Source organism: Anolis sagrei, chromosome 4 (assembly GCF_037176765.1).
Source record: "Anolis sagrei isolate rAnoSag1 chromosome 4, rAnoSag1.mat, whole genome shotgun sequence".
Taxonomy (NCBI): Eukaryota; Metazoa; Chordata; class Lepidosauria; order Squamata; family Dactyloidae; genus Anolis; species Anolis sagrei.
In genome coordinates, this window is record NC_090024.1 from 60,217,981 (window position 1) to 60,241,235 (window position 23,255).

At 41.7% G+C, this 23,255-nt stretch overlaps 1 protein-coding gene across 1 annotated transcript; it reads left to right on the plus strand.

Moving 5' to 3' along the window:
• Positions 1–10,397: 10,397 nt before the first annotated feature.
• On the plus strand, positions 10,398–14,885 carry LOC132774759 (uncharacterized). The gene is made up of 2 exons (XM_060775158.2): positions 10,398–11,057; positions 13,350–14,885. Exons 1-2 carry the CDS (start codon positions 10,434–10,436, stop codon positions 14,046–14,048), a joined length of 1,323 nt encoding a protein of 440 aa, XP_060631141.2. The 5' UTR covers positions 10,398–10,433; the 3' UTR covers positions 14,049–14,885.
• The last annotated feature ends 8,370 nt before the right edge of the window (positions 14,886–23,255 follow it).

Below are 23,255 nucleotides of genomic sequence, written 5' to 3' on the forward strand. Positions count from 1 at the left end.
TAGACGCCCACAGAGGATTTCACTGTGATATTAATTACTGTTAATTTTACTATAATAGTAACAATTATTAATCAGTATTAATAATGAATAATAAATATTAATTGTTAATTGTTAATATTATAGTAAACTTAATCATATTAATTAGAATATTATTATTAGTTATAATTAAGAATTAATATTTAATCACAATTAATGATTAATCAGTTAATAATTATTATTAATTGTTAATATTATAGTACAATTAATTATATTATTTATAATGTTTATTATTATTAGTTATGATTAAGAATTAATATTTAATCACAATTAATAATTAATCATAGTTAATTATTATTAATTGTTAATATTATGGTACAATTAATTATATTAATTAAAATATTTATTATTATTAGATATGATTAAGACTTAATATTTAATCATAATAATAATTAATCATAGTTAATAATAATTATTGTTAATATTATAGTACAATAATTATATTAATTATTATTAGTTATGATTAAGAATTAATATTTAATCATAATTAATAATTAATTATAGTTAATTATTTATTGTTAATATTATAGTACAATTAATTATATTAATAAAATATTTATTATTATTAGTTATGATTAAGAATTAATATTTAATCATAATTAATAATTAATCATAGTTAATTATTAATTGTTAATATTATAGTACAATTAATTATATTAATTAAAATATGTATTGTTATTATTGTTATTTAATTCATTTTGCGTGTTATGTATCCCTCTATCCCATATTATGTTTGCGTTGCCCGGTGCCCATCATTTTCGATTTCACTTCATATATATAATATGCGTGTGAGAGAGCAATTGTGCAAATGTCAGTCCAACTTCAGGTCTCCTCGGAAACCAATCCCGTTGTGTACTCAATGACACTTACTCCCGGGTAACTATATATCCCACCGTGACACTTGAACGTAAACAAAACTTATCGATTGTAGATGAGTAAGGTTTGGTCCTTAAAGGAAAATATTCCCTGTTGCTGAACACATTATATGAAAATGAATCTCAATTAAAATGGATCTAAAACAAATCCAAGTGTTCTGTATTAATTGAAAAGAGTCCAGCGAGCAGAATTTATATAGGTTGTTGTGTGTTATCCGGGCTGTATGGCCATGTTCCAGAAGCATTCACTCCTGACGTTTCGCCTGCATCTATGGCAGGCATCCTCAGAGAAGAATTTATATAGCAAATAGAGCACCACCAAATTAACCTGGGAGATTATACTACCGAACACGATTTGTGTTCTTGGGTTATCAATGCCATTTCCTAATTGGTTCTGCCATAAAACATGGAAAAGGTTGGGTTGTTGTGAGTTTTCCGGGCTGTATGAGACCTCACAACCTCTGAGGGTGCCTGCTATAGATGTGGGCGAAACGTCAGGAGAGAATGCTTCTGGAACATGGCCACACAAGCCCGGAAAATTCACAACAACTCAGTGATTCCGGCCATGAAAGCCTTCGACAACACATGGAAAAGGTTTATTAAATTGCAAATACTTTGTTTTCGCGGGACATCCTGAAGCACATTTCGTTATAGTTTTTCCAGGAATCTCTCCTTGAGTCTTAACCAATTCAACACCGTTTGTGGCAGCCACAAAAAACGAAGTTTCTGGAGTAGAACAACTACTTTCAAAGTAAATACTACACAATTAAACAGGAAGGAACACTCTCAAACCAGGAACAGATTCCCCGCCCCAAATGTTACATAGTATGATTTGAAGGTAACAAAAATGCTATAATAAACACTATAATGCCAATTCCATATTAAATGAGAAGTTTAGGTAAAGGGGGAGGTTCATTTTTAGTATAATTTTAGGGAAAGGGAGCCATAGCCAAAGCAAAGAAAAAACAAACTTCATTTCAGCCTCCTGACGCTTCTCTGCTATATTGGAATTTACAGTACAATCCTGTTCAAGGCTGTATACATTGTTTGGGGGAAGTTGCTACTCAGAGAATGAATCCACTTTATATCCGATTTCTGCCTCCTTCAGAATTTTGGGGTTTGTAGTTTAGTGAGGCTGTTAAAGGCTCCTCCCTGAACTACAAACCCCAGAACTCTGTAGGAGCCAGAAACCGGATTTTAAGTGGATTTTTTCCCTCTAGTGTGACAAGGCTCTAATAAAAACCCAAAGTTATAGGATATCATGATGTCTCTTTATTTCGTTTTTTCATTTTTTTTAAGTGAAGCATTTGGTGTCTGAACAGTTGGAGGCTTCCTTGAGACATGGGAGTTGTAGTTTTATTTATGTATTTCCGATATTAATATTTATTTATATATTTATTTATCTAATAATAATAATAATAATAATAATAATCTGCCACCATCTCCCCAATGGGGACTAGGGTTACAAATAGGCAAAAAATTCAATGCCTTAACCACAGTATACAATTAAAATACATTTAAATCTTCTATATAAATAAAACTGTAATGTTCGTTTGTGGAATTAACAAAACTCAAAAACCACTGGATGAATTGACACGAAATTTGGACACAATACACCTATCAGGCCAACAAGTGGCCATCTCTTAAAAATTATTTTGTCTTTTGGGAGTTGTAGTTGCTGGGATTTATAGTTCGCCTACAATCAAAGAGCATTTTGAACTCCATCACTGATGGAATTGAACCAAACTTGACACACAGGACTCCCATGACCAACAGAAAATACTGGAAGGGTTTCATGGGAATTGACCTTGAATTTTAGAGTTGTAGTTCACCTACATCCAGAGACCACTGTGGACTCAAACAATGATGGATCTGAACCAAACTTGGCACAAATACTCAATATGCCCAAATGTGAACAATGGAGGAGTTTGGGGAAAATAGACCTTGACATTTGGGAGTAGTAATTGCTGGGATTTATAATTTACTCACAATCAAAGAGCATTCTGAACCCCACCAATGACGAAATTGGGCCAAACTTTTCACATAGAACTCCCATGACCAACAGAAAATACTGTATTTTCTGATGGTCTTTGTTGACACCCCTTGCGACCCCCAGATTGAGAAATGTTGCTTTAACACCATCCAGTCCAATTTCCTTCACTAGGGCAATAAAACATAATCAAAGCCCTCCTGACAAAGAGCCATCCAGCCATAGATATAGATAGATATATATGATTCCCCCCCACACACACATGTATATGACGGATATAGTATCATAGCTTTGAAAGGGACCCCCAAAGAAGGGCTATTAAATGTTGCAAGTTCCAGATTAGGCAAACCAGACAATCTCTACAGCAACACTAACAAAGAAACAACAAGAAATACTGTTTACCCACAAGCATAAAGGAATGACAAATATTAGAAATGAACACTTTCTCATTACATTATTTTCCAGATCATTAGACTGGCCCACAGCCTGGCATGGGGACCGCTGGTTAAAATTAAAAATCAATTTTTTTACAAAGTTTGTCTTCTCTACCAAAGAGTGTTCTGCCTCATCAAACCACATCTCCCAGGATTGCAGAGCATTGGAGAGGCATTGGAGTGCATTCATTTTACAGCAGGCATGGGGAAACTTGGGCCCTCCAGGTGTTTTGGACTCCAACTCCCACAATTCCTAACTCCCACCATTCCTAATAGCCTCAGACCTCTTCCTTTTCCCTACCAGCTGCTTAAGCGGCTGAGGGGGAAAAGGAAGGGGCCTGAGGCTGTTAGGAATTGTGGGAGTTGGAGTCCAAAACACCTGGAGGACCCAAATTTGCCCATGTTCTACAGTGTAGAAGCAACCACAAGTTGGAAGAGTTATTGTCCCCCTCCCCTTTTTTTCCTTCCCAGCAGCACCAGGACAGGAGCAATGCCTTGGCTCTGATTCCTCCCTAATGGCTCCAGCTTGACCTGCCTTTTTAACCTCCAGCCTCTCAGGCTTTTTCATCAGGGGCGAGCTGTCTGTTTACTTTATAGCCCGGCCACACATTTATTTTTATTTTCTCCCGTCAGGTCTGATAAGGAAGCCCTTTGCCCGGGTGGAATTAGAGGGCTAACCATTTGAGGTGCTTTGGCAAATGCTCTTCAATAATAGTAGTAGTAGTAATAATAATAATAACAACAATAGCCAACACACATTTTGGTGCCTCAAATATTAGCCCTGTTTCTGGGTATATTGGACCTGCTTATTCCAAAGATGGCACCAGTTCTCCCTCATCAGCTTAAATTTTTGAGACACAGAACATCTACCAGTTGTCTGTAGAAAATCATAATCACCATATCGAAGAAATTAAGAGTTGATGTGGTCTAGCCAATGCTATTTTCTGTATTCTTAGTAAGTATTCTTGTAATCCTAGTATTGTATTACTAGTGTTACAATTTCTGCCTTACTTGCCCCAGATCTTGTAGCTAAAGAATTACCAGCCTAATAAGGTTTGAAAAGGTCCCCTACATGCAGCCAGTTTGGGGGCAGTAGTAGTAGTAGTAGTAGTAATAGTAATAATAATCCACATTTTACCATCTCCTGGAGTGACTGGGGCCACTCACAAAGCACTCAAAGGTACAAAACGCAGTACACAAAAAGTGCAAAGTCAACAACACTAAGCAACAATAACCAACACAAACATCCCCCCCCCCCCAATTAAGATCAATAAAATGCAGCAATATCTGCAGAATGCAAAACAAACAAGTCAAAGTGTTATGGAATGGGCCCATATCTATGGCAGGCATCCTCAGAGGTTGTGAGGTATGTTGGAAACTAGGCAAGTGAGGTTTATATATCTGTGAAATGTCCAAGATGGGAGGAAGAACTCTTGTCTGTTTGAGGCAAGTGTGAATGTTGCAATTGCCCACCTTGATTAGCATTTAATGGCCTTGCAGTTGCAATCAGGACCAGCTAACACCTCCTAACAAAGGATTCCCCCAGGTAGCAACCAGCCAGGCTTTGAAGTGGGACTGTAGCTGAGCTGACTGGGAGTCAGCTGCATTAAGATCACTACTGACCAAAAGCCAGCCCAGGTCAGAGTGAGCTTCCAACCAATTTGTGTAGCTTGATGTCAACCTTTGCAGCCCGAAAGTCAGTTGCATCTGTCAAGAAGGAAATTTAGGTACCACTTATGGGGGGAGGCTAATTTATGATGCCATAAAAATTTCCAGCAGCTTGCAAATAATGAAGAAGTACTTCATCAGTGTCACAAATGGACAGTGAAATGACAGCTCCCCTGGTGGCCTGAATACCCTCATGAAAAAGCTGGAATGTTTAATAAGCTTTGTTTTAATAAGTGTCTGTCTATATATGCTGTGTGTCTATAGCACTGAATGTTCGCCATGTATATGTACATTGTAATTCGCCCTGAGTCCCTTGTGGGGTGAGAAGGGCAGAATATAAATACTGTAAATAATAATAAATAACAAGTCAAAGATTCCAATCAAAATTTGAAAGAGACTGATAAGCCCCAAGGCCTAGTCACACCACACAGTTATAACACCAAGGATGTTTCTGAATCAGTCCACCATCCCTGCTTCACAAAACTCTTCCAAGAGTACATCTACAACAGGCATGGACAAACTTGGACCCTCCAGGTGTTTTGGACTTCAACTACCATCATTCCTAACAGCGTCAGGCCCTTTTCTTTCCCCCCTCAGTCGCTTAAGCAGCTGGTAGGGAAAAGGAAGAGGTCTGAGGCTATTAGGAATGGTGGGAGTTGAAGTCCAAAACACTCGGAGGGTCCAAATTTTCCCATTCCTGGTGTAGATACACACTGCCTCAGCCAACCATGCTCTGGATTTCAAAAGTCTTTGGAAAGAGCCCCTGGTGCAAATCCAATACATTGCTACAAACAGCTTCCCTAAAGAATGGAAACATAAAATGTGTGGCAAAACTAAAAAGAGTTGTATCATGAAAAGTAGTATTTCTTTAAGACCATTTCCCCACAGGGCAGTTCTTGGTGGGAGTTTATTTTGGCCGGACTCTTTCTTCTTGTGTTTGAAACAGCCCTTCAAGCCAAGGACAGAAGGAAAACATGGAGGGGGTGCTGGCAGCATCAGAAGGCCCCTTTGTTGCTCAGTCTGTTTTCTTTTAGCTTCAGAGTTCGCCTCACTAGCCAGCAGGTAAAGGGGAAAAAACCCTCCAGGATGAAGGAGAATGAACCACTTTTCAGTGTAGATCCAGCTCCAATCTTTTCTGCACTGGAAGGTGAACTCCTAAACTCCTTAGAAAGTACATTCAGAGACTTAAGTGCTTAGTTCTGAGTTAACTTTGGATCAGATATGAAAAGTTTGGGTTCCACTGCTTTCAGAGGGAACTAAATACAATCACATTTAATCTGGAGATACAATCACACACATTTGTATGACAGTAACCCCATCTGAACTTTTAGCCAAACATGAAAATATAGTACTAGTAATCTGGATCCATTTAGAGAACAACATGAACTTTGTCTTTTCTAAAAGTCGCCAAATAATTATAATGAAGGGAAACTCAGGGCCTTTCCAGGCAGGCCCTCTGTCCCAGTATCTGATCCCAGGTTTTCTGCTTTAAACTGGATTATATGAGTCCACACTGCCAGATAATCTGGGATAAACAGAAAACCTGGGATCAGATCCTGGGATATGGGGCCTGTCTGGAAGGGCCCCCACCCTCCTAACTGCCCAATAGTTAATAAGAGTTGAGTTTTACCTCCCACAAAATAATCCTGAAAGAGGAAAGTAACCTTTCCCTACAGATGACTATTACTGCAGCCAATGCCAGTATAAAAGTCCCCTGGGAAGAAAAAAAAGGGGGCACTCTATAATTTCATATTTATTTTATTTTCAGTCTGGAGAGTAATTCCACTGAGTTAGTGGCATTTAAGGAACCCCCATGGCACAGTGGGTTAAACCGTTGTGTCAGCAGGACTGGGAGGTTAAGCAGCTGAGGGGGGAAAATAAAGAGTCTGAGGCTGTTAGGACTGGTGGGAGTTGAAGTCCAAAAGACCTGGAGGGCCCACATTTGCCCGTGCCTAATTAAGCATTCTTGTCAAGCCCAGTGGTTGCTGTTTATTTGTTCAGTTACTTCCGACTTTTCCTGACCTCATGGATCAGCCCATGCCAGAGCTCCCTGTCTGCCACCAGCTGTGGCCACCCCCAGTTCCTTCAAAGTCAAGCCAGTCACTTCAAGGATAGCAACCATCCATCTTGCCCTTGGTCTTCCCCTCTTCCTTTTTCCTTCCATTTTCCCAGCATCATTTTCTTCTCTAAGTTTTCTTGTCTTCTCATCTGGCCAAAGTATTTCATCTTTGCTTTCTAATATCCTTCCCTCCAGTGAGCAGCTGGGTTTTATATCCTGGAGTATGGACTGGTTTGATCTTCTTGTAAGTCACTCAGCCTCCCTTATGGTCCAGCTCTCACATCCATAGGTTACTACGGGGAATACCATTGCTTTAACTATGGGTATCTTCATTGCCAGTTTGATGTCTCTACTCTTCACTATTTTATCAAGATGCTCTCCTCCCAAGAAGGAAACCTCTTCTGATTTCCTGGCTGCTGTCTGTGTCTGCAGTAATGTTCTCGCCTAGAAATACAAAGTCTGTCACTGCTTCCATGTTTTCTCCCTCTATTTGCGTTATCAATCAGTCTGGTTGCCATAATCTTGGGTTTATTTGATGTTTAACTGCAACCTAGCTTTTGCACTTTCTTCTTTCACCTTGGTTAGAAGGCTCCTCAGCTCCTCCTCACTTTAAGCCATTAAAGTGGTATCATCTGCATGTCTAAGGTTCTTAATGCTTCTTCCAACAATTTTAACTCCAGCCTTGTATTCATCAAGCCCCACATGGCATGATGTGTTCAGCATACAAGTTGAATCGGTGAGAGTACACAGCCCTGCCGAACTCTTTCCTAATCTTGAACCAGTCTGTTGTTCCATGGACAGTTCTGACTGTTGCTACTTGGTCATTATACAGATTCCTCAGGAGACAGACAAGGTGGCTTGGTATCCCCATCCCACCAAGAACTTGCCACAATTTATTATGATCCACACAGCCAAAGGCTTTAGAATCTATATATAAATAAAAATGTAATGCTTATTTGTGGGATTAACATAACTCAAAAACCACTGGATGTATTGACACCAAATTTGGACACAATACACCTATCAGGCCAATGAGTGACCATCACTCATAAAAACACTGAAAAACACAGCAGAAGGGACTTAAAAAGCCAAAAAGCAAAAAGATGCTACAGTGCATGCACAAAATATGACTACCCCTAGCAAATAAAGCACACAATAGCATATCCACACTCTCTTCTGGACTACAGCTCCCAGCATCCCCTAGACCAGGCCCTTTAGGAGAGGAGGATGATCTAAATGCACTGCTTCCAAGCTCCAAGCTTTCTTCTTCTTGGATTTCTTTGAGAGCATCCCAATCCCTGCATATTTCCAATTTCCTATTCCTGGACTGCAACTCCCAGCAATCCTCCAAATAGATAGATTAGATAGAGATAGGTAGGTAGGTAGATTGATCATGAGGATTGCTAGGAGTTGCAGACCAAGAATAGATTTTATTTTATTTATCGTGTCAGGAGTGAACCAAAACAGTTGTATTGCATTAAAAACAAACAAACAAACAAAACACAAAGTTTGCAGACTTGGTATTCTATTAAATGTACTTTGACCAGTAGCTGGCCACTTGGGAGTGCCTCTGGTGTTGCTGCAAGGAGGTCCTCCATTGTGCATGTGGCAGGGCTCAGGTTGCATTGCAGTAGGTGTTCTGTGGTTTGCTCTTCTCTGCACTCGCATCCACTTTGTAGCCCCATTTCTTAAGGTTGGCTCTGCATCTTGTCGTGCCAGAGCGCAGCCTGTTCAATGCCTTCCATGTCGCCCAGTTTTCTGTGTGCCCGGGGGGGGGGGGGAGTCTCTCATTTGCTATCAGCCATTGATTGAGGTTCTGGGTTTGAACCTGCCACTTTTGGACTCTCACTGGCTGAGGTGTTCCAAGAATAGGTAGAGAAGCAAGAATAGGTAGAGAAAGAAGAAAGGGGAGAAGGAAGGGAAGAGAAAGAGAAGGAAGGAGAGAAAGAAAGAAAGAAAGAAAGGGAAGGTTAGTTACAGCAATGCGTGGCGGGTATAGCTAGTCTATATAAATAAAAATGTAATATTCATTTGTGGGATTAACATAACTCAAAAACCACTGGATGAATTGACACCATTTTTGGACACTATAAACTTATCAGGCCAATAAGTGACCATCACTGAAAAACACAGCAGAAGAGACTTAAAAAGCAAAAAATACATTACAACGCATGCACAAAACCCCATATATACACAAACACATCTATATACACACACATATATGCATATATACACACACAAAACGCATGTACACAGACTGGGCCACAGCAACGTATGGCAGGGGATGGCTAGTCTATATAAATAAAAATGTAATGTTCATTTAGGGATTAATAGAACTCAAAAACCACTGGACAAATTGACACCAAATTTGGACACAAGACACCTAACAAACCAAATGTATGTCCTTCACTCAAAAATTTGATTTTGTCATTTGGGAGTTGTGGTTGCTGGGATTTATAGTTCACCTGCAATCAAAGAGCATTCTGAACCCCACCAACGATGGAATTGAACCAAACTTGGCACACAGTTCTCCCATGACCAACAGAAAAACTGGAAGGGTTTGATGGGCAGTGTCCTTTGGTTTTGGAGTTGTAGTTCACCTACATCCAGAGAGCACTGTGTAGGTAGATTTTATTTTATTTATCGTGTAAGGAGCAAACCAAAACAGTTGTATTGCATTAAAAACAAACAATCAAACAAAACACAGTTTGCAGACTTTGTATTCTATTAAATGTCCTTTGATCAGTAGCTGGTCACTTAGAGTGCCTCTGGTGTTGCTTCAAGAAGGTCCAAGGAGAACTGTGGACTCAAACAGTGATGGATCTGGACCAAACTCTAGACGAATACTCAATATGCCCAAATGTGAACACTGGTGGAGTTTGGGGGAAATAGAATCTTGACATTTGGGAGTTGTAGTTGCTGGGGTTTGTAGTTCACCTACAATCACAGATCATTCTGAACTCCACCAACGATGGAATTGGGCCAAACCTCCCACACAGAACCCCCATGACCACCAGAGTGGGCCACAGCAACGCATGGCAGGGGACGGCTAGTAGTCAATAAAACAGAAATAGATATTTTTCTGAAACTCGCTGCCTTTCTCAATTATCCAGAGGATATTGACAATTTAGTCTCTTGTTCCTCTGCCTTTTCTGAACCCAACTTGTTCATCTGGCAACTCTCTCTCCTTGTCAATCCCAGACTTCACAACAATGCTCTGATTGAGAACCCGCGCATTTGCAGAGCCCCTTGGGATGCTCTCAGGACCTTGTCTCCGCCCATAGAGAACCCTATTGGCTGCTGCGGGATGACGTATGAGGAAGTGGTCAGGAAAACATCCGCCTGAGGAAGAGGAACAATACATTGTATCCATGGCCGGCATGGATTCGGCTCCGGCTGAGCTGCCGGTGGCCTTGACGGCGATGCGCCACTCCACGCTGGCGGCCAGCGCGGCGATGTTCCCACCCAAGCGCAGGTCCCCCCCACGCCCCCCGCGGGCTGCCCTCGAGGCGCAGGATCCCGTGCGTGTCCTCTACCGGAGGAGCAGCGGGAAGCGGGCGGCGGTGAGGCTGATGGCGGCGGCGCACCTGGAGACCCTGAGCACGCTGGCCAACCTCATGACCATCCCGCGGACGCCCCGCCGCTGGTGGGTCTACCCCAACGAGAGCGACTGGTGGGAGAGGTTCTCCCTCCACGAGGAGGACGACCGCCAGTGGGTCCACTACTTCCGCCTCCCCCGCGAGACCTTCCAGAAGGTGGTGGCCGCCCTGGCCCCCGAGGTGGCCAAAGGGGACACCCAGATGAGGAGGGCCATCCCCGTGCAGAAGAGGGTGGCCATCGGCATCTGGATGCTGGCCAACCAGTGCTCCTACCGCAAGACCGCCCAGCACTTCGGCGTGGGCAGGGCCACCGTGGGGAACATCTTCCTCACCGTCGTCCTGGCCATGGAGATGAGCCTCTTGCCCCGCATCGTCCGCCTTGGGGACGCCCACGAGGTCGGTAGGGGGCCCCCCTTCACTCCCACCCACCCATAATGACAGTATTTATATTGAGCTCTTCTCACCCCGCAGGGGACTCAGGGCGGATTACAATACACATATACATGGGAAACATTCAATGCCATTTAGACATACAACATATATATATAGACAGACACAGAGGCAATATAACATTCCAGCTTTTCCAGCTTCACCACCCACTTGTGACACTGTATCTTTTGATGGAGTACTTCCTCATTCTTATGCACACTTTATGTTTTATGGTGTCATAAATTAGTTAAGCCCCCAGTGGCACAGTGGGTTAAAGCGCTGAGCTGCTGAGCATGTTGACCAAAAGGTTGCAAGTTCGAATCCAGGGGAGCTTCGTGAATTTCCGCTGTCAGCCCCAGCTTCTGCCAACCTAGCAGTTCGAAAACATGCTAATGTGAGTAGATCAATAGGTACCACTCCGGCAGGAAGGTGCTCCATGCAGTCATTCCAACCACATGACCTTGGAGGTGTCTACGGACAACGCCGGCTCTTCAGCTTAGAAATGTTATATAATAGTGCCTCATCACACTAGAGCATGGATCCACCATAAATCTTGAATTCTGGGGTTTGTAGTTTAGTGAGGCCCAGGACCCGCCCTCCCTAAACTACTACATGCCCCAGAATTCTGCAGGAGGCAGAAACTGGATTTAAAATGGATCCATTCTCTAGTGTGATTAAGTCCTAATTTGGTTATGTGGTCAGTGATATTAACTAGGCTGACATTATATGAGTTTACACTCCTATTTAATCTAGTTCAAAGCAGATGATCTGGATTTTATATAGCAGTGTAAATAAGGCCACAGTTCCAAAGCACGCATACAGAGGAGGCACAGATCCCACTTACATTCCACATCTGCAGTGCTGTAAACAACATAGCAACTCTCTTTGCATGCCACCAGATCCTAACAGCACTCATCCTTTCCCCATGAGATAGGTTGTGAAACCATATACCATGGGAATGTGGTTCCCTGTGGCCCATGTATGAGGCCATTGTGGCATGTTTGTTTTGCATGTTTGTTTTGATGAGCTATAACAGGCATAGGCCAACTTTGGCCTTCCAGGTGTTTTGGAATCATGGGAGTTGAAGGCCAAAACACCTGGAGGGGTGTAGTTTTCCCATGTGTGAACCTGTCCAGAGAAGAAGCTTGGAGAAAAGAATAATTCTTATTATGTTTGTTTATTTCCCACTTTTTCTCTCCACAAAGGAGATTCAAAGCAGCTTCCGTTAAAAAGCATTTCAATACAATTTAAAATCTACAAATATACAAACATGAAAACATAATTAAATATCAATGGCATTAAAAATTCACAGTTAAAATTCATAAATATAAATTGCAAATATTTATTTATTATATTTATAGTCTTTCTCAACCTCGAAGGGGACTCAAGGCGGCTTACAGGTAGACAACAATTCAGTGCCTGTACAATTAAAATAAAAAATTTAGGTTAAAATTAAGATCAAAATTAAATAAATTAAATGAATTTAAACATTACAATCACTATTAAAACCACACCATCCGCAGTCATAATCCAGGCCATTCCAATAGTCATTGCACATAATTCCAAGTTCATCTATTGCACTACAATTGTTCTCCAAAGGCTTGATCCCAAAACTATGTTTTCACTCTCTTGTGGAAGGTCAGGAGGGAGGGGGCTGACCTAATATCACTGGAGAGGGAGTTCCACAGCCAAGGGGCTACCACTGAGGAGACCCTATCTCTTGTCCCACCAGTCACGCCTGCAAAGGTGGTGGGACCAAGAGCAGGGCCTCTCCTGATGATCTTTATCTCCGAGATGGTTCATAGGGGGTGATACATTCAGATAAGTAAAGCTGAAGCACTACACACATATACCCCAACTTGATCTTCTTTAAAGGCCTGAATAAAAAGGTCTTTGTCAGAGAAGGGGACATGAGAGCCTTGAGGAGGGAGCAGGCTTGTTTTCTGCTGCCCTGGAGGTTAGGACATGGAGCAATGGATTCAAATTACCAGAAAAATTTCCACCTAAACATTAGAAAGAACTTCTTGACAGTAAGAGCTGTTTGGCACTGGAATATGCTTCTTTGGAGTGTGAGAGAGAGTCTCCTTCTCTGGAGGTATTTCAGCAGAGGCTGGGTGGCCATCTCTCAGGAGTGCTTTCATTGTGTGTTCAGGCATTGGCAGGGTGGATGGCCCTTGTGGTCTCGTCGAACTCTATGATTCTATGTTAATTGTCAAATCCTTCTCCCCTCCCCCCCATCCCCCCTCTTCCTGGCTGCAGATCATGGCTGGATTCGCTGAGCTGGGATTCCCTCAGGTGGTGGGTGCTGTGGATGGGTGCCACTGTGCGATTGTGTCACCCGTGAGGCAAGGGGGACATTTCAGCAACAGGAAGCACGCATATTCCGTCCTGCTGCAGGGTGTTACGGACCACACAGGACGCTTCATCAACATAGAGATTGGCCAGAGCGGGAACAACTTGGATGCAAAAGTGATCCAGAACTCTGCCATCTTTGAGAAGATGGAGGCAGGGGTCTTTGTGCCAGGCAACCCTACCATCACTGTGGGGGACACACAGATTGGTCCACTGCTGCTGTCAGACAGCAGCTACCCCATCAGGAAGTGGATGATGAAGCCGTACTCAGGAGAACTGACAAAAAAGCAGGTGCTCTTCAACAGGCGCCTGAGTCATGCCAAGGCGGTGGTCGAGATGGCATTTGTACGCCTTAAAGGGAGATGGCAATGTCTTACAGCACCTCTTGAGGTGTCCGAAGAGAATGTACCCTCAGTCATTGCTGCTTGTGTGATCCTGCACAATATCTGTGAAACCAATGGGAGAGCACTGGATGACATCAAGGTGCCCCAACCTGTGATTCCCAGTCAGGCAGAACCCATGGAGGCCAATGCGGAGCAGAAGAAAACAGAGGGGGAAGCAGTGCGAGGTGCCCTGACGGACTGTTTCTGGACAGAGGAAATGTGATCCCTCATATCTCTCCAGACCATGCTTCATATATGCAGCCTGTAATGCCATCCGTGCCAAGTAAAATGCATTATGAGGTCACTATAAGTCAGAAATATCTTGAAGATACACAACAACAACCACATCAAACAAAAAAAAATAGTGTTGCTCTCTCTCTCTTTCTCTTTCTCTCTCCATGCTGACTGCTGAAAACTGCGGTCCAAAACAGCAAATTTTCATGAGGACAGGATTGGGAACTAGGAAATTAATGGGGATCTGTACCTTGAACAGACGTGGGTAAGATCTGAAGGCACAAAACAGGAAAAATTTAAACAGGCCTCACTTCATTCACTTTTGCCCTTCACAATTATATCTGTATGACTCCAATTTAACTATCATGGATGTATCCTATGGAATCCATGAATATACAGTGTTGTTGTGTAAATTCAAGCAATTTCTGGCTTATGCCTACTATATAGGATATTGGAAGTGAAGAAGCACCAATGCTTATATAGAGAGCAATTAGGAGCAGAGAGAACCCCGTGGTGCACACCTGCTTTCATGTTTTTCCCTTCTTTTCTTATACATTTGTAACTCAAGGTGTTTTGCTTCTTGCCTTCTTGTAAAAGTCACTTCCATTTTCTTCCCATAGGTTTTGTGTGCTTTTCCACTCTTTGTTTGAGAATGAAGCAGTGTGAGGCTTTTCTGCCTCAAGATGGCTGGCATATAGACTTGAAACTTATCATTAGAACACTTGTACTAAAGTTAAGTAGTTTTTCTTTTGAATATATAATACTTTTCTATGTTATTTATTATCTGCAATAATAAAAGTAAGTTTTTTACCTTTTTAGACCTTAACAGAGCATTCTGCGTGTTTTCTCTCCCGTTTCCTTCAGTAAGCTTATGTATGCTGCACTCTGCTATAAATACCAAATATTCCTACAAGAGAACCTATCATGGGATTTTCCAGGCAAGAATTGTTCAGAGGGGTTTCTGCCCATGCTTTCCTTTGTGGATGAGAGAATGTGACTTGTCCAAATCAGTCTAGTTTTCTGTACCTGAATAGGGATTTGAATCATGGTCTTTCAAAGTCTTAGCCTAACGCTCAAACCATCCTGGCTCTATGTCTAGGAATAGCTATTTCAACTCTTCAGACAAAGAGTTCTGCTAGTGCAGTGGTTCTCAACCTGTGGGTCCCCAGATGTTGTGGCCTTCAACTCCCAGAAATCCTAACAGCTGGTAAACTGGCTGGGATTTCTGGGAATTGTAGGCCAAAACACCTGGGGACCCACAGGTTGAGAACCACTGTGCTAGTGCCTCACCAAACTACAGACCTCACACAGGATTCCACCATGGCAATAAGAGCGGAATCACTCTGCCTAACCATCCTACACAGACTTGACCCTTGGGTTTAAGATTGGGATGGGCTCAAAAACTTGGGAATCATTGGCGTGTTGAGTGCATGAGTGACGTGTCTGTAGACTTTGCCAATGCCTTCAGTGGAGAAGGAAAGGTCACCTTGGTAGCCAGTGAAGGAGGGGCTCACATTCTTTTGGGGCTGTGTTTATATAGCATGCTGGGCTTTATAAATGGTTGCTCAGCTCAGAGGAGCCTGATAAGAGCAGGCTTCACTGGAAACTCCACAGGCCCAGAGTCGGCTTCCCTTTCGATGCACAAATCCAGGGTTATCAAGGCCATCCAATGATATAAGTATTTCCACTCTCAGCAGACCTTACCCAGGGCTGGATTGAAAGCAAATGGAAACGGGGTGTGGGAGGGTTTCTTGACCTGCCGTACTATTCTTGTTCTCTTGACTGCCTTTCTTTTTTTAAAAAGTGCTAGATTTTTCACAAGGGAAAACAAATTCAAGCAAGCAAATACAGCTATAAGAACAGCAGCAACAATTAGACATGGATAAGGGTCCTCTTTGTCTCTCTTTTGCTGTGACTTAACACTTGAGTGCATTCCCAAGTGAACAACTTTATTTAATGCAGTGGAGCTGGATTACAGTCCCAAATTTCAGTGCCTATTCTGGATTTTTCAAAACACTCCAAATTTGGAAGGCTGTGTTTATCTCAGAGATTGGGAATGGCTTTTATAAAATATAATTCCCAGAATGACAGCCATCATGGCTATGGGGATCTTGAGAACAGTAGTCGTCAGAAGTCTCTTTCTCAAGTTCTGCCTCTTTAGCTTTAATAGGTTGCAAATCCAGCTCACTTCTATTATAATTCACTGGCTTTTTTTGGAAAATGGCAATTAAAAAACCATTTGGAAAAACCAGGAATCTCCACAGGATTTTGGAAGTATGACTCTTTTGGAGATTAATTGACAATTCACACTATTTGGAATAATCATAAGCTTTGGAAAGGCATGGCCTTGTTAAAAATCATAAGCTTTTGTAAAGTATGATCTTCCTGAGAAAAGTTAAAAACTTGCATAAGTCAACCTTCTCCTTAGGGCTAAATATCCATTAGTATTCATGCAAGGCAATTAGGTTTCTACTGTTAGAATGAGAATCTAGATATCTCTTTGAACTGTTAGGAACAAAGATATGCCAATGCACGTGCATGCACACACACACATATCAGAGTTTCAGAAGTATTCTTTTCAGTTGTCCCAGAACATCTACTCTTCCTTTAAAACATCTTGGTTTAAATTATGCTATCAAGAGACCAAAAGCAAAGTAGTCTTCTTCTGGTTTACTCACAAACTTCATGTATTCAGCATACAGGTACATTGCATAGCAATCCAGTTTCAGATAGGATTTGAAGTAGTTTCTCTGTGTAGATAACACAGGACATCATTCTTATAATTAACAGTACAAAGTCTAAAGCATCTCTCTGTTCTGAGAGTCTAATAGAGTCTGTGTACAGTCTGTTTCTACTAGCGTCTGTAAAGCATATTGTTTCTAAATATAGGAGTTCTACTTTATAACATTAACCTCTTTATTATAACACCCATACTTCTTTGGAGAAAGTTAGTTCTGGTCAACGAAGGTGCTTGGTATATGTTTCCAAGGCAAGTAACTCAACATACCCTGCAAAATATTTTGGGATAACATGGTAATCCATGTCTTTGAGATGCCTTTTGACTTTGTAATCCATGCTGGTGAGAGAAGTCCTCCATCTTCAGAACTTATGAAAGTCAAATTCTCCTATGTACATTTACAAATCATTCCATTGGCTTCATTCTGGTAGTAAAAATATATTGTTGGCAGTGAGCAAACCATGAGATTTCAAATTAATTTTTTTTCGGAACACATTAAAATGTCAAATCTGTATTTTTGGTCTCATTTTTTTTCTGATTGCCATACCAATTAGTCACGCACTATGCTCTTTCCTCCTGATTGAAAACAAACACTGAACAATGGAAACAGCTCTACTCTGTTATCCCCCAAGTGAATTACCCAATCATTGCTATAAAAAGGAGTGAGGAACTATTATTGACTACTGACTTCATCTTCTTGTATATTGGGAATATGCATTGTTCTGTGCTTTCAAGTCAGCCCCAGTTTATGGTGATACTATCTTGGCAAGTGGGTTGCTGTGAGTTTTCCGGGCTGTATGGCCATGTTCCAGCAGCATTCTCTCCTAACGTTTTGCCTGCATCTGTGGCTGGCATCTTCAGAGGTTCTGCAAGCGAAATGTTAGGAAATAATGCTGCTGGAACATGGCCATACCCCCCCCCCCCAAAAAAACCCCAACAATCTCACAGCAACCCAGTGATTCCAGCCATGCAAGCCTTCGACAATATCCTGGCAAGCTTTGTTCGGAAAAGGTATGCTGCTGCCTTCCTCTGGGGCTGAGAGTGTGTGACTTGCCCAAGGTAACCCAGTGTTTCCATGTCTGAGCAGGTATCCAAACCCTGATTCCCCCAAAGTCCTAATCCAACACTCAAACCTCTGCATCCCACAGGCTCTCTAGGTGGGAGTCATGCGATATATTGCCCATTGACTTACGGCAATCTAATGAATTTCATCAGGTCCTCTTAAGCAACGAATACTCATTTGCAAATCATTCAGAGGCAATTCAGGCTTGCTTCATGCAACCACTGAGATCCTAAACAAAGTAACACAGCAATACCACCATCATTACCGCAGCACCATTACTTATTGTTGCAACAGAGGGCTGCTTCTTAGACCTGTCACCATTATGGCATTCATCATTTCTGTCATTCTCTCCCCTCCTGGCTACACAGACACTGCACAACACAAAATGGACATCACACAGGACCCAATCTTTATGTGACAAGTTCCTCCTCTGCTTATCTATACATAGGGGAGATTCCCCCCCCCCCCCAATTACCTTAGTGTATTTAGCTACTAGAGCTGTTTGAAACTGGAGGTGAGTCACATTTTAGGAGTGATATCAGCTCTATCTTTATCTCTCAATTTGGAAACCTTGTGAATATGACTGTCATTGTGGGAGTCATGCTCCACTAAATGAGTGAGGGTTTGGCTGTTGCTCATGTGGATTGGGTTTTCTGTTTTGTTTAAAAACATACTTTTTTTTTCTAATCCAGCTATTTCAAAGAGCTACCATGGTGTAGTGGTCAGGGTCATGACTCGATACCATGGTTAAAATCCCTGCTGGGTGACCTTGGGTAAGTCACATTCTCTCAGCCCCAGAGGAAGACAAAGGCAAAATTTCTCTGAACAAATCTTGTTATAGGTTTGCTTTAGGGTCACTATAGGTTGGAAACTATTTGAAGGTGCACAACAACAATAACAACAAAGCTAATTTTTTTGTGTCAGTAGTGACACAAAAAACTGCCCGGATGTTTTGATGTTTTACCATCCTTGTGGGAGGCTTCTCTCATGTCCCCACATGGGGAGCTGGAGCTGACAGAAGGAGCTCAACTTGGTCTCCCCAGATTTGAACCACTGACTTGTTGGTCAGCTGTCCTGCCGGCACAAGGATTTAACAAAGCTATTACAAACTTGGAAAAGTTTCCTTTTCCCTAGAACTCCCAGAATCTCCCATTCAGCTAATGTATTATTTTATACTAGGTCATATACCTCTATCATATATACCTATACTGAACTTGGAACTGAAGAATACTAAAGTTCCTTGAAAGAATATCCATCATAGCTGCGATTGCAACACATAGACTATCCTTTCAATATTACATTGCCGTGGAAGGTAAGAAATTATTATGAAGTTTTTTATACAGTCAACATTGTCCTGGAAGAGTATCGAGTCCTATAAATTCAAAGACATTCTATTTTTAAAATACTAATTTTTGAAGTCAACATTATCATTATTATGCCTTCTTGGAACCCTTCCAGTTGAGTTCATCTGACTAGGTTGCAAGCTACAGCATTTTGGCCTCTGAATCATTACAGTATATGCCAGTTCACTGTCTAAGGACCCTTCCAGACAGGCCCTAAATCCCAGGATCTGATCCCAGGTTTTTTTGCTTATCCCAGATTATCTGGCAGTGGGGGCTCATATAATCCAGTTTAAAGTAGAAACCTGGGATCAGATATAGGGCCTGTTTGGAAGGGACATAAGATTCTCAGAGGAGGGTTTTTTTTTTCTTTGTCCCACCAAAATAACATACTAAACCGGTAAGGGCATGGGAAGGAGCCTTTTCAGTGGCTGCTCCCAGGTTGTGGAATTCCCTTCCATGGGGGATTTAATTAGCCCTCTTCCTTGCTCTCTTTCTGCTGGCAGTTTAAGACCTTATTTTGGCAGGCATTTGTTTGATTTTTTAATTATATGGTGGAATAATGGTGATGGGGATATGATGCAATTTTTACCTGTTTGTCTTATAAACTCAGTATAAATTACATGTATGAATACATGAATAAATAAATAAAGCAGAAAATGGCTCTTGCTTACATTAACATTCAAGACACTCAAACCTCACCAGAAATAAACAGCAAATGCCTCTGTTTATTTCTGGGCATAAAAATACAACTCTAGTAAATTTAAAAACTAAACATTTAATGCAGTGGTTCCCAACGTGTAGTCTGGTGGACTACCAGTGGTTCTCAAAGAACTACAATATGGTCTGTGGTCTCACCATTACTACACAAGTGCCATGAGAGCGACTGGTCTCGCAAAACCCTTTTATAGTGCTGAGGCTTATTAAATATGGCTTTCTGTGGGTGAGCAGATGGCGACTATGAGCAGATGGCATATGTTCTGTATCAGAAACTAGAGCTGATGTGGTCTATCCAATGCAATTTTCTGAATCAGCTCCCCAAATAACCAAACCAAATTAAAGCTGACCAAAAACTGATTTGTAACCCTTTGGGTACTAATGTTGGTAGACTGGTCCCTAGTCAAAATGGTCGCTGCTCAAAAAGAAGAAGAAGAAGAAGAAGAAGAAGAAGAAGAAGAAGAAGAAGAAGAAGAAGAAGAGGAGGAGGAGGAGGAGGAGGAGGAAGAAGGCTGGCAACCACTGATTTAATCAGATACCTGGAATTGCTTGCCTGAGGGAGCCACGCACATTGCTTTGCTCAAGGATACTGCCAATCCTGAAACCAAGTCCCTTTCATTGGTTTTGAGTGACAGCTGCAATATGCCTGGGGCATTGGTCAGCTCAAGTTAAGCAGTTTTGGTAGAAGACATTTTACTTCCTAAGGGAAGCTACAAAATGCCAACAACGCAACCACATTCCATGTACAGAAAGCAACCAGAGTGGTCACTGAATCTTCTTTGGACACTGTTGTGTCTTTCATGGTAGAGGACAGCAAAAAAGTATTTTAAATGTAAACGTGCTGCAAACAGCTCAATCTTCCAACATCTCAATGCCACTGCCTGCCCTTCCCCATCTGTTGCCTGAAGCAGTTGCCTCATTGGACTTAAGGTCATCTCTTACTATTGAGTCTCATTGTTCTTTTTGTTTGTTTGTTTGTTTGGTAAATGTATAAACTGTCCTTCAGCACAAGAGGGGCAGGAAAGCACGCGCTGTACAATAAGGGAAAGGGGAAGAAACGTGGGGTCTGAAGAAGGCATTGCTACATAATATTGCTATGCAAAACATTTTGAACAAAAGAGCCAGAGAGCCAGCATGGCATAGTAGTTTGAGCCTTGGACTATCTTAGTCATGAAACTCACAAATGACCTTGAGCAAGTCATAGCCTCTCAATACCTGAAAAAGGCATAGAGAAACCTCCTCTGAACAAATTTAACCAAGTAAATCCCATGGTAGGGTTGGCTATGGGTCACCATAAATGATAAAGGCACATACAACACAACACACAAAAGACAACCAGGGCAGTTACTTAGGGAGTCGGGAGTAACATGAAACTGCCACCTCAAAAGACTGATTAAAAAACATTGTTTTTTCTTCTCTTCTCCCTCCCTCTCTCCCTCTCCCCCTCCCTCTCCCCCTCCCCCTCCTCCCCCTCCTCCTCCCCCTCCCCCTCCCCCTCCTCCTCCTCCCCTCCCCCTCCCCCCCCTCCTCCTCCTCCTCCTCCTCCTCTTCTTCTTCTTCTTCTTCTTCACATCATTTTTATCCCACCCATTTCAGCCCGAAAGCGACTCAGGGCGGCGTACAGACAGGCAACAAATAGTTGCCTTATAAATATACATATATCAATTAAAACAATTAAATCACATGAAAGCTATAAAAACTATAAAAATCTATTAAAATGTATTTCAGTTTCTATCTGTATACATATGCAGCTTTATGTATGTTTATGTATGGAGCCCCCCGTGGCACAATGGGTTAAATCCTTGTGCCAGCTGAACTGCTGAATGAACTGCATCTGTCAGCTCTAGCTTCCCATGCGGGGACATGAGAGAAGCCTTCCACAGGATGGTAAAACATAAAACATCTGGGTGTCCCCTGGGCAACACCCTTGCAGATGGCCAATTCTCTCACACCAGAAGTGACTTGTAGTTTCTCAAGTTGCTCCTGACACACTAAACAGTAACATCATTCATTCATTCATTTATTCATTCTCATTCATTCCCAAGCAAATGATTCCATTCATTCAATACTGTGAATTAAGATTCCTGTAAGGATGTGAAATACTGATTATTAGCCTAGCATTTCATGCTGGGAGTTACAATACAACATGTCTCGAAGTCTGCTAGTTTGGAAATATTGTATTACTTGATGTTCAGGGATGAGAAAGGAAAAATTTCCCCCTCCCCAGCCCCAATAAACATCTCTAGAACCTCATGTGCTCTGTCTATCTATCTATCTATCTATCTATCTATCTATCTATCTATCTATCTATCTATCTAGGTTTTTTCTTCTGTTGATGGTACTGAAATTAAGTTGCGTCATACAATCTATGGAATCTTAGAATTGAAGAAATAGTGTATCTGTTTTGCAGGCTCCCTGAAAGCACTGAAATACAAGAAAGGGTTAGAAATGATATCAGATATTGTCTTGTTTGCTTCCAATATAGCTCCATTCTTGCTGTTCATTTGAAGAGCAGATTAGTCATAGGTTTCATGTGAAAATCCCTACCTGCTAGAGGAAACTCCTCCTCTCTTGGTTTTGGCCTTTTGGGTGATTTCCATGTATATTTTGATTACTATGATACTGTATTCTCATTTGCAGTCTCAATAAAAATATTCTTCCTCTTATTCAAACACTGGTAATTTACTGAGTGGGGAATTAGGAAGCCCACTCAATCATTAGGTTTTGGGTTAAAGATTAATACAAGAGTGTGAAAGGGTGGTGAGCTGATGGCCTGAAATAAAACCACATTCAGTACCATCACAAAATGGATATATCTAGTTATTCTGTATCACTCTGTTAGAAAACCATAAGATGTTCAGATTTCTGTACAGCAAGGCTATGATCCTCCAGATATATTACAATCACTATCACTCCCAAACAGGGTGAATGATGGTTGGCATGATGAGAACTGTAGTCCAAAACATCTGGCAGGCCAGCTGTGCTCTGCAAGAACCCAGAAAATAAGAGGTTTAAAGACAGTGTTCTGAATGAATGCAATACAAATTGCTCCCATGGAGTTATGTCATTAAAAAATTCTTTGCATGTTCGCTTTGCATTTCCTTCGTTTTGTTTGGGGCATAGGGACAGGGTTGTGGCGCAGTTAGTTAGCTGCATTAAATCACTACTGACCGAGAGGTCATGAGTTTGAAGCCAGCCCAGGTTGGAGTGAGCTCCCAACCATTAATAATCTAACTTGCTGTTGACCTATGCAGCCCAAAAGACAGTTGCATCTGTCAAGTAGGAAATTTAGATACCGCTTTATACGGGGAGGCTAATTTAACTAATTTACGACACCAC

Excerpts from the sequence above, each read along its gene's own strand:
- LOC132774759 (XM_060775158.2), top strand. The coding sequence starts at position 10,434 with ATGGCCGGCATGGATTCGGCTCCGGCTGAGCTGCCGGTGGCCTTGACG. Across the intron at positions 11,058-13,349 it reads GCCTTGGGGACGCCCACGAG|ATCATGGCTGGATTCGCTGA; the intron begins GTCGGTAGGGGG and ends TCCTGGCTGCAG.